At 44.1% G+C, this 17,500-nt stretch overlaps 1 protein-coding gene across 1 annotated transcript in view; it reads left to right on the top strand.

The window, feature by feature from the left end:
- SEC16B (SEC16 homolog B, endoplasmic reticulum export factor) overlaps positions 1-17,500 on the top strand; it is a 403,213-nt gene that overhangs the window by 242,460 nt on the left and 143,253 nt on the right. Inside the window, exon 19 of the mRNA XM_078642040.1 lies at positions 3,334-3,648. Coding sequence (XP_078498166.1) covers positions 3,334-3,648 — 315 coding nt within the window. The remainder of the gene's footprint in view (positions 1-3,333; positions 3,649-17,500) is intronic.

The raw sequence follows: 17,500 nt of genomic DNA, 5'->3' as shown, positions 1-17,500 counted from the left end.
AAGATACCCTCCTCAGTGAGGCCACACTGGCGTATTTTGACCCTGCAAGGTGCACTGAGCTACTGGTGGACTCTAGCCCTGTGGGACATGGGGCAGTGTTAAAACAAGACCAGGAGCCCAGGCTATGGGCTACCCTCGCGTTTGTGAGTAATTTACTGACTCCAACCAAAGCCAGGTTTGCCCAGATCGAGCGCGAGGCCCTTGCAACCATTACCACTTATACCTGAGTGGTCAACCTTTCACGGTCGTGACCGACCACCTGCCACTGGTTCCGCTTTTCAGAGGGTCAGCCCGTCACCGTGGACCAGAAGGTGGGCCATCCAGCTGCAACACCACCACATGGTGGTGGTCTACCATTCAGGCGCCAAGAACCCAGCAAACTTCCTATACTAACATTCCACACCAGGGGAGACACTGGACTTCCGGAGGGCTCCGAGGAGTACAACCAAATGATCTAAAGGGCAGCATGCCTCTAGGCGATGACCCTCAATGACATCAAAAAGGCAGCCAAACTCAAACTTGTCTATGCATGGACCATCCAGGCTCTCCAAAGTGGATCGTGGAGGGAGTTCCGCCATCAGGCAAATGACTGGACCTCGGAGGACAAGGACGAACTAACCAAAAATGTGGAGAGTGTGAAACGAGCTAAGCGCTACTCAGGATAGAGTCCTGTTGCGGGGATCTCGCCTCGTGATCCCACAGACACTAAGGCAGCGGGTAACCCAACTGGCACTTGGCGGACACCAAGGAACCACCAAGATGAAATCCAGAATGAGAGAAAAGGTGTGGTTTCCTAAGCTGGAAGCTATGGTCGAGGACATTGTGCGCAGGTGCCAGGCCTGCCAGTTGACAAGCCTACCAGAATGCCCGGCCCCAGTGGTGATGGAAGATTCCTGCACCAATCCATGGTCCAAGGTAAGTATAGACTTTGGAAGCTTCCCCAGAGGGAAATTCACGCCCGTCTTGGTGGATAAATTTTCCAGCTACACAATAGTGGAGGTAATCCCCTCTAAAGCCTTCACCCAGGTGGCGCCGGTCCTCGAGAAAATATTTGCAATCTTCTGGCTCCCTGCCGAGATCAGGAGTGACAGCGGGCCCCCGTTTCATGGGACTAAATTCGCTGAGTTCCTCAGCCAAAGAGGAATTCACCAAATCACCCCACAATGGCCACAGGCCAATGGCGATGTGAAGAAGTTCATGTGAACGCTGAATAAAATGCTGCGCATAGCCCTAGTTAAACTGGCCAACCCAGATCAACGCCTGATCCTATTCCTCTGCGAATACCGGAGTACACCCCACTGCACGACACATCAAACTCCCTGGGCGCTGATGTTCAACGGCACACGAAGGGACCTGAACCACGTCTGTCTGGGCTGGACACCTCCGCCTCAGGACGTCCAACGCAACCAGGCATGACCGAAGCAGCTGAACGACCAAGCCAGCACCCACCGCCATGCATCCCCGAGGTCAATCCGGCCAGAAGCGGCAGTACTCCTTAAGGACCGGCGACCCGGTGCCAAATTCAGGACCACCTACGAGCCAGGGGCTTGGACCGTCATGGCCAACAGAGGTACCATGGTGACGGACAGCCTGAAAAGGGACCAAAGAAATCTTGCGCAACATCTCAAGGTTTATGGAAATTTCACCACCTCCTTCTGGGCAAGACCATAGAGACCCGCAGGAACCCGACAGGAACAGCCACCACATGGCCAGCGAGCGCTCGGAGGACCTGGACCCCAAAGGGGCCCAAGGACTATCACCGGACTCCCCACCGGTCCGACTCCGAGGAGCGAGCCACCCATCTGCAGCCAACCCCACCGCAACAGTCTAAGGCTTAGCCAACGGCTTCAGAACTTTGCGTGCTAATTAATTTGGACTGTTGCCAAAGACCAACTTGAGGAGGGATGTGCAGGTCAGCAGTCCTGTTGTCCGGTGCCGGAACCGAATATTTGATATGGCACGTCATCCACGGGGGTGAATAAAAGGGGAGGAAACGCACGAGGTTCATCTCCTGATCAGACAGATAGTGTGGTGTCATGTATTTAATCCCCGAATGTCTGTAGTCGTTACCGCTACAACCGCCATCACACCAAGCACTGCCCTTGCTGTCTGCAACACGCGCTTAATCCAGACAAAAATGAAAGAGAACTAGAACACTTTGGCCCAGCCAGCAGGGGGAGCGGGGAGCCCATCTAAGAAGTGTTTTGTGCACCAATCCTTTTTCTAGGGCCACGAAAGGTAATTCAGGGAGCGTGGTAAAGTTCCCCTTTTCAGGGAAGTATTGTAAAAACGGACTGTTTTTGCCAGTCTGGAAGAGGCGTGGACTCTCCTCATCAGTAAGTACTGGGACGAGGAAAAGAAGAATCTGGTAATGAAGATTAAGTAATGTAAACATAACTAAAAATTAAAATACCAAATTAGTTAGGTTTTACCCCTTTGGCACAAGATTTACAACTATTATTTTCTAAGAACATCCTTCTTTTCATGTAACTGAGTGAAAATCGAAGAAGTAAACAAATTGTATGGGCAAAAAAATTGACTACTGTACAGCCAAAAGAGTGCACAGATTACTATTCGCCAGTAGATGTCGCACTTGTCAAATTCAGTTACCGATCGAAAAAAACAATCCCTAAAGGTCAAGCGCATTCCAAAACCCGACATACATCCTGGGCAAAGGTGGCGTAAAAGGTTCTCATTCAAAGTCTGGAAAGAGGTAAGCCTCCTGAATTTTCAGTGTGCAGTTAAAACATGGCTGTGACGACATTGATCAGTGGTGACTTCATAAACGCAATATTCCAGCAACGGTTTATGGATAACTTTTAGCGCCAAGAAGCTTACGGGTAAACACATCGCTTTACAAAATATTACATATCGTGATATAACATGACAGAATATGGTCAATTCAATTGATAGAGACACTTACAAGGATTACACCACGTTGAGTTTTCACCTTAAAATCCTCAGAAATTGTCAGTTGCTAAATTGACAGAGTCGAAATGCTTTTGTTTCTGCAGCAGATAAGAAGTGTTAATTAAGGCAGTGGTGAAATTCTAAGATAGGTGTAGGAATCTGACACTGATGTACGTTTGTGCAGCATATATGGATTTCTGAAGCAGATGGGAACTTTTGCAACAGGTGTGCCATTCTGCAACGGGTGTGCAATTCTGGGGCAGATCGAAGTTCTCGGAAGGAGAGTTGTTCTGTAGCCTGACCTAGATTTCTTGAATGACCAGGCAGTGATGGCCTTCACATAGTTCTTTTTTCAGTATTATAGTTTAATCTATGCCACTTTCTTTAATGCAACTTCTCTTTGACATGTGTATCTGATCACAGGTTGCCTGGACCGCACCGAACCATCTCACAACCACGAGAGCCTGCAAAGTGCTGCAAGGACCCAGGGGGATGGGCACAGCCAGGCAGCAGACCACTGTATTGACCAGGCCGCAGGCGCAAACAACTGCCAGCCAGGAGCACCTTACCTCCCCTCTGAGCCGTGCGCCACTGGATGGCAGCACAGTCAAGGACCAGGCGAGGGCCCTGTGCCGTCCACCTCTTGGAAGGAAGCAAGTCCAGGTGGCTACAATGAAATGACGGCAGCGCCAGATAAAATGGCGCAGGGCCCAAGTCCAGTGATGTACCAACCTCCAGGTAAGTAGACTTCTTGCATTAGTGTACTGTGTTCAGACTACTTAGAGCCCCAATATACAGGGCTTCAAGTAGGATGAAAAAATTGAGGAGGGGGTTGGCTGTAAGAGAGGTGTGGTATAAGAAGAATAACTGGGAATCCATTCTGACAGGCGTGGCCTCTGTGAATATGGGCGTGGCTTAACATGTAAACTAAAATGATGTGCTTCCCATAGTGTGCCATCCAACCAGTATTTTGGTGGCTCTCTGTGAGCTTATAGTTATTGTATCCAGATATATCACACATTAAGGTACATATAATAATTCGAATTTAAATGTTTCAACTGAAACAACTGAAAATATGAGACAGTGAATTAAACATTACTTTGGACTGTGGAAGTGGTAGTGGTCTTCGGAGTCTCAATTGATCCCATTTTTCCCTTCATGGCACTTTTCTTTCCAGTCACTCTATGTAAGACAATTACGCCGTTTTTCTCGCCTCATCTTTCTGAAATCCTCTATCTACATATCACTCACCTCACCTGTTTCCACTCCTGCTTGTACTTCCTTCCATCTCTTCACTTTAACCCCCCCCAACTCACAAGAAATGAATAGAGCAAAATACAATAGAAACAATGCATTACTAGGCTCTACAGAGGAATCCTTTAACCCTTAATCGAGGGATTTCATTGAGGAATGAAAGCCTGTTACAAAAGATGTCCTTTATTTTATGAAGTTCGATGAATGGAGGTCAGAGGGCTCCGCTTGCACGAAAATTTCGCTAGTTGCGATTTTTTGTGACTCGCAGTTAGAGACTCGCAAAATGAAATATACAGACAGCCAGATTCATCAAGCGAAATGCGCTCACAAAAGGGCCAGAATCTGAGAATCTAGCCCTTTGCGAGTGCAATTTTTGCATTTGGGATTCATCATCCCAAATGCAAAAATCGCTAATAAAGAATTCGCAAATTTGCGAGGATTAGCATTTAAGGAATCTCTATTAGAGATTCCTTAAATGCTATTCATGAAACATTTAAAAATTGCGAATTCGCAATTTAGGACCGCTATTTACCACGAAGTCAAACCTCGTGGTAAATAGCGAAAACGTACAAAAATGCATTTAAATGCATTTTTCTAAGTTGCATGTTGCACACACACATGTCCTTTGGACATGTGTGTTCACAACATCAGTGTAAATTCACATTTCAGGGGTGCTACAGGGTGTCCTTTGGACACCCCTGCACCCTTGAAATCGCATCCTTATTTGCGATTAGCAAATTGCTAATCGCAAATAAGGAACATGTAGGAATCGCAATATTTTTTGCAATTCCTACATGAATCCCGTTTTGCAAGTCCTTAATAGCGATTCCTTATGAATCGCTATTAAAGACTCGCAAAACGGGTCTTTGATGAATCTAGCAGTTATTTGCATCAGACACATTAGCAATTCCCAAATGGGTCGCAAGGGACCTGCCTCGTCCATATTCATGAGGCAGGTCACAATTTGCGACCCATTGTGAATGTTCAATAACACAGGGATGGTGGCCTGCTGGGGACAGCGGACCACCATGTCTGCGTTTGCTTTTTGATAAGCAACTTTTTTTTAAAAATGCAGCCGGTTTTCCTTAAAGTAAAACGGGATGCATTTCAAAAATAAAAATGAAGTGTTTCCGTTTCATTTTTTAAGGGTTGGCAGTGCCTGCTCTTAAAAAAAGTATTTGCTACCGTTCGCAAAGGGGAAGGGGTCCCCTGGGGACTCCTTCCCATTTGCGACTGGCTTACCCTGCTTGAACTAGGTGGTAAAATGCAAGTGTTTTGTGACTGCATTCTAGTTGCAAAACAAATGTACGTTCCCCTGCAACTCACTATTAGGAAGGGACGCCCTTGGCATGCATCTTCCGAATAGCGACTAGCAAACCCTATTTTTTTAGTTGGTAAGAGGTTGCCAACTTGCAAAATAGGGTTTGTACATAGAAAAATGAATTTTTCTGGTTCACAAATGGCCCGATGGGCAGCCGCAGCCCGTGGAGGGAGTTCGGTGGGGCAGGGAGGCGGTGCGGGGGAGGGGCAGGGTGGGGGTGGTAAACAACTGGATATGGATAATTGGAGGTAAGTAAACAATTTAATAAATAAAACAAATTTCTTGCGCGTGCTGCATCGCATTTTGCAATGCAGGGTGCGCTATGAAATTCGTTTTATTAATTTAATTGTTTACTTACCTGTAATCATCCATATTCCGGAATTTATCACCCCCACCCCGCCTGCCTGCCCCACAGCAACTCCCTCCACGGGCCGCGGCTGTGTGCTGCTCAGACTTCCAAGGTGGTAGATGCACTGAAGGTGGACTAAGATCAAGTCTCTTCTGGTGCAGTCAAGTGTGGCAAACATCTTTGCTTTTCCTGTGGCAACGCGTGGGGAGCGTCTTTATCCTAAAGCGGTGACTCTGCAGAGTTGGCGGACGCGAGGTACGACAATGAATCGCTGAATCATTCATTTACCAACCGAATGTTGAAAATTCATGAAAAAGCGCATTTTTTAAAATTAATTGTAAGAATAAAAAAAAATCTACCATCTTCAATTACCTTGCGCCAAAATATTCACATTTTGGTTAACTTCAATCATTTGTTGTCCAAATGTGGCCACTATCCTTGTGTAGCGAGTAAAGGCGTGTTAATCTCAGGCAGTCCTTTGCCCATGATTACACTGAGCATGGGCATTTTAGCTGAGAATTCATTGACGAGCCAGGAAGGCCAAGCACCCATTCAAAAGCACTACATTTATTTGTGCGCAACATTCTATTCAAACTAATGAGGTGAATTTTTCTGGAATTATGTGCCCCCTCCATGCCATTGGACACCACTGCTCCAATCATTCTGGAAACATGGAGGAAAACGTACTTTCTGGCTGTGCATCCTGGGAGTTTCTGGGGTCCCTTAACACTTAGGGCATCTCGTGATAGAGGTGTGGCTGAGGCAAGCTGATGGGCAGAGGGGCTAGAATCTTTACTACGAGCCCCGACCAGGAGAGAACAATCCTTGACTGCAGGCGGTATCAGCTTGGAAATACTGGATGATCCAACACTGGTCCAGACCAGGATAAAGCGCCCGGACACCCCCACTTGCTTTCAGAAGGCGCTATGGGCCAGATGTATCAAGCACTAATGCTTGATACATAGTGGAGAAGTGTGGCTCAGGGGTTAGAGGCAGCAGACCCGGAAGCTGAGATCGGTCCTGGACCAGGGTTCAATTCCCCGCCTCGGCGGGGTCTTGGGCTAAAAATTCCACGGACTCGATAATTCTCGCCCCGGTGCCTCCTCGACTCACGGGTTCACACCCTGCGACTCTGGGCAATAGCTTGCTTAATCTCCACAACAGCCCCTCGTGGCGGGATGCCTGACTTTCACCTTGTGGATACCCTGCTATCTCACAGGGGAATACCAGGAAGGGTTCCCTAAGCAAGCGCCGGGAAACCCACTGCGGGTAGCTGTGCGCTATATAAGCTCAACTACATTTAATGCATTCGCAAACGCCGAAATTCGCCGAATTTCGGTGTTTGCGAACGCATTAGTGCTAAAGGTATGTATCAAAGAAATCTGCGTGCAAAATAAGGAATTGCAAAAATTGCGATTCCTTAGTTTGCGGTTGCAGTTAAGGAATCACAAATTTTGCGATTCCTTAAATGCAATGTAAGAAGCATAAAAAAAATGCAGATTGACCCTAAGGAATCGCAAATTACCACCAGCTTCAAGTTGGTGGTAATTTGCGAATTCCTTGAAAAATTCACTTTTTTGCACCATTCGAAGTGCAATGTGAAGCACATACATGCCCTTAGGGCATGTATGTGCGCCACATGTGCACCCATGCTTATTTCAGGGGTGCAACCGAAATGATTCTCAATTTGCGATTCTCAAATTGCGAATCGCAAATTGAGAATAACTTCCAATTCATTTTTATGGGCCTCCTGGCCCATAGAAATGAATGGGAAAGTATTCCTTAATTGCGATTCGCAATTTGCTAATCGCAATTAAGGAATACTAAGAAATCGCAAAAAAATTGCGATTTTGTACATACATCCTTATTTGCGTTTCACAAATAGTGATTTCTAAAAAATCGCTATTTGAGAATCGCAAATCAGGTTGTTGATAGTCGCAAAACAAATGTACGTTCCCCTGCAACTCACTGTTAGGACGGCAGCAGAGCACCATAAGCAGATAAAAGTCATGTACACTCCAAAAGCTCAGGATTACAAGAAACACTAACAACAGGCCTTTCCTACTTTAAAAAGCCAATTTGGACCCGAGGAAGATCTCAGTGAATATTTGTCCCACGAATGGGGATCAACATGCGTAGGCATACATGAGGAGTGGCTGAGTGCCGCATGAACTTCAGGGTTTCCTTCACTAGTTATAATAATGGACCCTACACCAAGCCGAGGCTCCATTTTAGTGCCCTCACAACCTGTCTCATTAAAGCATCACACACTGACTGAAGGCAGCAATCTTAAAATGACTGAAGGATCAGTAGATCTAAATAACTCGTACATAAGTCAAAATGCGTTAATGTTTTGTCTAAAATATGTTCACATTACTATATATGTTTCTTTTTTGTATGTCAACGCATGATTGACGTACATAAATGTTATATATCGTTTATATATTGTTTGTTTGATGACAGTAATCACATCCACCGTTGTGCTTGAAATATATATATTTTTTCATATAAAAGCAAATATTAACGAACAGGATGGATGAATAAAGTTTCTTTGTTGAATGCATAAGAAATGGTAGACCTGAATCTATGGTTAGTGAGGGTAAGGCATAATGACAGAACAGAACAAGCATTTGCAATGCAATAGGTCTCGCAGTAGGAAAGTTTGAGCTATTAGTATTGTAAATGACAATTTTTTTATTTATGTGTTGGTTTTTGAGAATAGCGAGATGAATAGCTTTGTCATTTATAATGCCAATAGTTTTAACTTTCGCAAATGTGACATCTTTAGCATTTGTAATGCAATAGGTGTGGTATTTACATGACTTAGATGTATTGATATTACAAAGAATAATGGCTTTTATTTTTTAAAATAATTAATACTTAAATAAAAGTGATTGTAATTTATAATGGCACTAGCTTAAATTTTTGTAAATAACTTTTGGGAAGATTATGTTCATTGTATTTTATTGTGACGAAAATCCAAGAACAGAAGTGAAATATGAACTTTTTTGGTGACATTTGTAATAAAGCGTGAAACATTGAGATAACATATTTGAACCAGTTGTTGCATACCAGACTTCAACATCAGCCAATCGCGTTGATAAAGAGGTTCTAATGCGCACGATTCCAATGATTGCAAGTTGTGTACGATTGAATTTTGAGCAATATGTTCCTGTGACGTGCAGCAAGTTTTCCCTGTTGCAAAACACGATAATGGATGTCTATATAATGCGATATGTAATATTGCTCCGAGCGCAGACGGAACCTATGAACCGCACCCCGCCCGCGAATCCAGCTCAGAGGAGAGGCGGCCCGCTGTGACCACGGCGGCTGGGACACGCTAGTAAGCAGAAGGAGGCGTGCTCGCGACAGGCTGGGGAGCGCGCGCACACGTTCCAGGCAGCGACGGAGGCCTGGCGCGCACCGCGGGTCTCGTCCCCTTTTCCTCTTCCCAGTGTGTGCACCGCGGGGGCCTGTTTCCTACGCTGGGGGCCTGCAACCGCCGCTCCCTGCGATGTTGGCGGAGGCTGGCGTAAGTACCGATTGTATGGCAGATCTCCTGATGCATGGGGCGGGGGTGTGTTTGTGTGTGCATGCAGGGGGGGTTAGGGGGTGGCAGCGTTTGTATGCATGCCTGTCTGTATGTGTGTGTGTGGTGGGGGGCGGCAGCATGTGTACGTGTGCCTGTGTGTGTGCAGGGGTGTGGGGGCTGGCTGTGTGCGCACAGGAATGTGAGGCACGAGATGGGCACGGCGCCGTGTGCGCCCACGAGGTGAAATCTGCGCTCGTGCCCCTCTCATGTCTACATTCCCAGAAACGGGCAGCAATAGGTCTCGAGCAGACTCTGCTCGACCTAAAAAAAACATGTTTACTGCAATCAATAAAAGTACTGCCTCGCGGAAATAATGTGTTATGTAGCATGCTATAAAAGAATCAACCTGCCTATGTAAACAAAACCAAGGTTCAGAAAACAATACAAGACCACCCATCAAAACACCCGTTTAAGTCTATTTCCAAACACCACTCAACAGAGGGGAAATTCAACAATTGGCATCACACAGGTCAACCTCTTCACATTACTTATTGCACATGCGATGCGAAATAAAACCGAACAGCAGGTTATAAACATATAACCAGGTATTTAAAATAAACATATTGTTTGTTACACAACTCAGTTCGTAATCTCGGGCGAAACTTTGTAAAACTGTGCATTTCCGATCATTGATAGTGCATATATGTCCGGGAACTTTAGGTCATCCGACACGGAATAATCTTGCCATCCGCACTGATCAAGAGTAAACAATTGAGTCATAAATACACATTCAACAAAGTTCACAATCGAGAGCCGATGGGTGAGCAATTTTTAAGACTCAAACGCACAACTTCATCTACTTTAGAAACACAAATGTATGCAATCAAGAAGTGCCCACATTCTCAACTAGCGGGACACTATAATAAACTTTCTCATAAAGTTAAACATGTGCTGCCAAGCTTGGGCGCTCGTTTGCAGGAGTCACGTTGGCGAGTTGACCTTTATTGTTTAGTAAAAAGCGGACCTGGTAAAAAAGGTAGTGCGTGGTGTGCCACTAAGTATTAACGACAACGACGAGCGAGGATCCGCATGTTTTTAGCATCCTGGGGCTAAAAGAGCAGAGTGACTCCTACTGCAAAAGTCTGGGAGATGAGAATTCCAAGCGAGACTGTCAAAACAGGCGCCTTACGGGACTTCTGCACGCCACTCTCTCGGTCTCTACCATTAGGGTAGGGCGTTTTACAAATAAATATCCAGTTCTTTCAATGGTATTCTGAAAAGGTATATGAGGAAACATCGAGATTAAAGAAGTAAATAGCACCACTGGGTAACGAAAGGTGAGGGGTTGATCTCCGTTTATTTAAAAGACATAAGTTGAACAATGAAAGTACCTTGAAACACAAAATGCTTAGAATGCCATCCATCCTGTTAAAGTTAGATTGTTTTTCTTCTTCAACAAACGGTCATGCCATAGGTAGGGAGTGCAGAGAATATCCTAGGACTGAAAACAACGTGTATCAAAGCTATTCTAAAACATGATTGCCTGGAGTGGATTGGGGGAGGGAGGGCACAGTCTTGTGGGTAGAAGAATGCAACTCACATCGAGCAGCAATGGGAAGGTCAAAAGCAGGTAAGAAATGTTCCATGTCCATACACAAAAACTGCTCTTCGTGCATATGTAATTATCAAATTAAAATTAGATTCACTGAAGAGCATGCACTTTTAGAAACAAGTGTCCATTTGTTGGGTGTGCTTTAAACTTGATGTTCCTTTAAAAAAACAGGTGATCATAAAAGTAGGTTACTGTTATGACTGTGACATAAAAAGCACTATACAAAGATAAAAAGCAATGGCTTCGGTGCTACCAACACATAGTTAATGTTTCCATCAGCTTCTCTTAAAAGCAAATAGCCCTGGAGTTCATATAAGTTTTAAAATAGTGTTTTATGATTGTGGCTAATACGGTCTCTAACTGTGTGGTTTTGTCGGGATAAGGTAAGAAATTATATTGGCTTACAAAAAACGGGTTATTGGCTAACAAAAAACGGGTGTGGATCAGACAGCACAACTAGTCTCGCAACACAGCTAGGAGACCTCACCAGTGTCCCCACTAAGTGTGCTTTCTAAAAGCAGCAGACCCTCCCTTGAGTCACAATCACGCCAGACCATGCGTGCACGGATGAGGATAAACAATGCGCCAGTAACATCCTCTGAGAGCCACCCGCCCAGGGACTGTTGCACCCACTGGCCGAGCCTGGCTGCAACCAGAAACCAAAGGCGAAACTACAGAACAGATAGGCAGCCACCAGAACAAACACAGGAAGGAAAAACATGGCCAGCGACGGCCAAGCCCTGGGACACCTGCAGGGGCACCATAACAACCGGCAACTGGGAGCGGCGCAGCCCTGTGCCGTGGGGATCAGCTCTGGGTATTGAGGATAGCGGGGAGGGCGAGTGGGAGAAGGAAAGCGTGGCTGACTAGGGCGAGGGAACACAGACATTAACTTTACACCCGCCTTCATGGCCGGGTGCAGCCGCAGCGAGGGATGGGTGCAGTTAAAAAAAAAAGTTATGGGGGAGCTTTAGCCATGGGACACCACATCGGTGAACGGGTCTGGAGTTTGACCCCTCTCTGAACCACTTTCCTTGTCGGCAGCGCCACTCGCTTTGTGCGGGGTTGCCCACCAGCACCAACCGCCAGCGGCTCCTCCCAGGTCACCCCATGAGCGCTCGGACTCACCGACTCCAACCAGCAGCAAAGCCGCCAAGGGCAGCAGAGGAGGTGCTCGGATCCCCATCCTACAGGCGGCGGCTGGAACGAGAAGCAGGGGCAGGCGACGGATCCGCGTACTCGCTCCCAAGCGGCCGCTGCCAACTCCAACAACAGGATAGCCTGAGGCGGCGGCGGCAGCAGCAGGTGAAGGCGCGTCACTTCCGGTCGGACAGCGAGGGATGAGGCGTGCGCGAGCAGGAGCAGCCCGGAGCTCCCGTGTGTGGGGAAGCGACTCCGTGCCCACGCGTCACTTTATGTTGCCTCGCAGGAAGGGCATTTCTGTGCTCTTTTCGACTCGCCGGTTTCAGCCGGATAGTGACCACCGAGCGAAGACTATCTATCACGTCTCCCAAATTCACGCGGATTTAGCAACAACGGGACAGAGAATATGATTTTTTTCCCCGCACATTTATTAGGAACAATTTGAAATGTCCTCTGGTTTTGTTTAAAGAGCGTGCGCAGCATGCGTTTCCTCTTGAGCTTTTTTTTTCCTCATTTCTTGGATGGGGAGTTATTAACACCCATTATTTTTTTTCACCTGTCCCATTTTAATTTGTCGAGTTCTTTTATTTAGATAACTTTGATAACACTTTCACGTTGAACAAGTATGTGAGCACGTTGAAGATATCAATTTAACCAAAACAAAACAGGTAACCGGTTCGAGCTCTTGGGGTGGGCATTACGCAGTTATTTTTTGGCGCTGTCCTCTCCAATATCCTCCTCCATGAACTCCCTCACCACCAGTTTCCATAGCCTCTCTCTCTCTGACGTACATTTTTTTAACTTAGAGTTACCTGGGCTTTAAGTGGGCCGGGACCTGCCTTTGCTCAGCATCGGCTGTTCTTAAACACAACTGCTGAGACGGACACCTACCTATAGGGCTCTCCATTTTTGCCCTCGGTGGAAAAACAAGGAGGAAATACAGCCTACCTGACGTCGCTCTGGAGCCTGCAGTGGAGCCCGTCGGCCTGGAGCGCGCCTCGGAAGAGACGCCGGAGGGCGGGAGCGTGACGCCGTGAGCGTGCACGTTGGCATTCAGAGACCTGAGTCGGCTCGTGCCCAGGTCTGTAGCGGCTCGTGCACAGCTCTGACTCCCTTGGGGCCTAGCAAGGTGACTATAAGTCTCGTTGGCGGCAGCGCTTCGCGCTGCAACGCCAGCGAGACCTAAAAAGGAGCGGGCAGGGTTAATAAACACATTCTTAAAACCTCTTGTAGCCAGTTTCTCAAATTGTTAGCTATGTGAAACTGAGACGTAACACCCGCTGTCCATCTCACCCCCCTGCTGCCATTACCTGACCTCATACCTAGGCACCTCCTTGATTCTGAACATTGTCCCTGTCTCGGGGCACCCCCTGCTACCACTCTGCTTCTCCTGCCTTTCTCTTTCCGTGCAGGGCCGGACTGGCCGTGCCCCTCCTTAATGCCTTCCTGGAGATGCTGCCTGTCTTCCTGCACCGCTGCATAACTCTCAGGCTTCCTATGGGTTCCTGAACACACTGCCAATGTCCCTGCACCCTCAGAGTGTCCCTGCACAGCCTGCCTTTATACTTGCACTCCTCCCCAATGAACCTGCACCTCTCCTGCATATATCAAGGGCTGGGCACAATTCCATAATGTTTTCTCATTCAATTTATGAATTTCCATGTGTTCAGTTGTGCTTTTGTAGCAAAATATGCTGTGCTGCTGTTGTCTTATGTTAAAAAGTTTGGTGAGATAGTGGTGGGAGACTGAATCGAGAAGTAAATGTCTCTTGGCAAAACATTTTCTACTCAATCCAGTCCCCTCTTATATCTTGCAAGATTGTAATGTGAGATGCGACAGGTATCACTGACAGAATATCGAGCTGCCAGAATATCGAGCTGCCAGAATATCGATGGGGAAATATAGAGTGACAGAATATCGACTTCCTATCTACAAACAGGTAAGTACAAAAATATTTAATCCTAAATATCGTTGTCTATAATATAGTTGCTAAAATATCGACTTTTTTAAATGTCTTAAAAGTAATATAACATTAATTAAATAAATATAATTAAGTAAAACATACTTAAAAATTATTTTAATTTTTTTTAAATTAATAAATAATATGTAATGTAAAGCAAAATAAACATGCATTTTTATTTTTTATTATATATTATAAAATGTAAAAAACATAGTTTAAAATATAATTATATATATATATATATATAAATAAACCTATAATATTAATATAAAAATGAATTAAATATAAGTTAAAACATTAAAATAAATACATTTTTTAATTAATATTTTACACTACATTAAATATAATATAAAAGGATAAAATTACTATTTCCACTCCAACGAGGGGTACAGTAGGGAAAGTGTTGGATAGCGGGTGGATAAAACTTACTATTCCCCCTCCAGTGAGTGCAACAGTAGGGAAAGTGTTGGAAAGCGGGAGGGTAAAAATTACTATTCCCACTCCAGAGAGTGCAACAAAAGGGAAAGTGTTGGATAGCGGGTGGGTAAAAATTACTATTCCCACTCCAGTGAGTGCAACAGTAGGGAAAGTGTTGGATAGCAAGGTGGGTAAAATTTACTATTCTGACTCCAGTGAGTGCAACCGTAGGGAAAGTGTTGGATAGTGTTTGGGTAAAAATTACTATTCCCACTCCAGTGAGTGCAACAGTAGGGAACGTGTTGGATAGCGTTAGGGTAAAATTTACTATTTCCACTCCAGTTAGTGCAACAATAGGGAAAGGGTTGGATAGCGGATGGGTAAAAATTACTATTCCCACTCCAGTAAGTGCACCAGTAGGGAAAGTGTTGGATAGCGTGTGGGTACACATTACTATTCCCACTCCAGTGAGTGCAACAGTAGGGAAAGTGTTGGATAGCGGATGGGTAAAAATTACTATTCCCACTCCTGTGAGTGCACCAGTAGGGAAAGTGTTGGATAGCGGGTGGGTAAAAATTACTATTCCCACTCCAGTGTGTGCAACAGTAGGGAAAGTGTTGGATAGCAGAGGAGTAAAAATTACTATTCCCACTCCAGTGTGTGCAACAGTAGGGAAAGTGTTGGATAGCGGGTGGGAATAATTTAATATTCCCACTCCACCAAGTGTAATAGTAGGGAAAGTGTTGGATAGCGTAGGGGAATAATTCAGTATACTCACTCCTGCAACATAATTAACATTAATTAACAAGTAAATATTTTTTCAAAATTAACTTACCTCCCACTATTTTCCTCTATAAACGTCACCTACAATATTGTAAAATATTAATAAGTTAACACAATTAATTAATTAACTAATTACATTTAACAATAAAATGAATATCCATCAAATCTAAATTAATTCACACAATCAACTCTATAAAATAAATGTTAATAAATATAATATAAAAAATAATAAAAATTACATTAAAACTAAAGTACTTCCTACCCCACTCCCCTTTCAACCCTCAGCTTACTCCTAAAATAAGTACACAATTAACATATTTACAAATTAATTCATAATATTTAATATCGAATTATTCACTAATAAAAAAATTAACACAATAAACGTAATTAATAATTGTTATGAATCTATTTATAATTAATCAACAATACATTAATTTACCGAATTAACAATATAAATTATTGAATACTAAATTATTAATTAATGTCAGTCAGTCAATATTCTTTATTCGGATATTTCGTTAGCCATAAAAGTACACACATAATCACGTACATGGTCAAGAAAATAAAAATCACATTAAAAGTAAGATAAAAACGTTGTTATGTTTTCAATTTCATTGGCAATAGCAGCAATACTACATAACAATGTGCAAACGTGCATTATTTTCCAAGTCATCACCAACTTTCAAGTATGTTTCTATTGCAACATCAAATAAAGTGCACATATGCAGAAATCACCTTTAAGTTGCAGCAGTATATACATAGTACACAAATTCTCAAGCATCAGCTAAAGAAGCAGTTTACTAGGACAATTAGCAACATTATCTAAAGTGCTAGTTTTGTAAAGTGCATAGTTCCTATTTAAATGACTGTTAAGATAAAATGCAAAATACAAGGTTTCCTGTGGAACATCAAAGTGGGGAGATTACTATGGCTCATATAATTCAGAAATAGCAGCATGAAATAAAGTGCGACTGTGCAAAGTGCAAATATACAACACCTCTAAATACATGTAATACGTCTTAGCCCAACAGACATTAATTCATAGAGGAGCGAGAACGAATAGCCCTTTTTTAAAAAGTGCACACACGGTATATAATGCCATCATCTTTGAACTGGAGAACAATTTTATAGGCCTCTTTAAAATCCTTTATTCCTTTAGCTCTGAAGAATGGTATCAACAAGAGCTTACTATATTTTTGAAAGAATGAACAAAAGAACAAAAAGTGCACCATAGTTTGTTTGCCTAGATTCTGACATGGGCAGGCCAAGTTCTCAATGTTGGGTTGGTAGCCTATAAGGAAACACAATAAGTATTTTATAGATCCTGCTCTTAATCGAAAAAGGACACTACGCTCCCAACATGTAATATCTTTGAGGAGATAACCAGCTGGTAAACACGAGATGGATTCAGTATCACCTTCCATTTCGATGTACTTTTTCACAGATGTTTTAACAGATTCTTGTTTATATCTGATCTCCCCATAATGTTTATATAGGATATTACAAATCGTCTTCCCGTCAATCCCATCTAATTCATCAGGACTATCAAAAATATACTCAAGGTTGACTGCTGCTAGGCCCGCCCGTATTTGGGCCAGCCAGGGAATTCTAATGCCCTGATCGCATTTTAAGCAGTCAACCAGGATTTCCCTGGTCAGGGAGGCTTCAGGGTTTTTCCAAACCTTTATCCAGAACAAAACAGGACGAGCCCTGATATAGACCTCCAAATAAAACAGTTTTAATTCAGTGTGGCTTACATAAACAGGCGATGATATTGGTATTCCCAAGAGCTTTCTGCAAAATCTATTTTCCTCAGCCTGTGCATTTTTTTAATTTGTGTATCCCCAGATTTCAGCCCCATAGGTCATAATTGGTACGCATTGTGTCCTATAAATTTTTAATAATGACAGTACCACCTCTAATCTTTTTGGCTTAGGAAGGGCCAGTACTGAGTTTATAGTTTTAATGAACTTAGACCGTCCATAAGCCAAATGTGGGGTCCATGAGCCGCTATCTGAGAATTGTATGCCCAGGTAGGGAAAAGTGCGAGTGCATAACAGGGAGCCTGGGTCCAAAGTGATCCTATTGATGTGACGTTTATTAGGGCCACAGCACATTAAAAATGATTTTTTAAAATGAGTGCAGAGGTCAAGACTATGCATAAAATCTACAAATCCCCTAACTAAAATCCTCAAAGCATTTGGTGTGCGACCCATTAA

Source organism: Lissotriton helveticus, chromosome 1_1 (assembly GCF_964261635.1).
Source record: "Lissotriton helveticus chromosome 1_1, aLisHel1.1, whole genome shotgun sequence".
Lineage (NCBI taxonomy): Eukaryota > Metazoa > Chordata > Amphibia > Caudata > Salamandridae > Lissotriton > Lissotriton helveticus.
The sequence above is the reverse complement of the archived record's forward strand: the minus strand, read 5'-3'. Positions and strand labels throughout refer to the sequence as shown.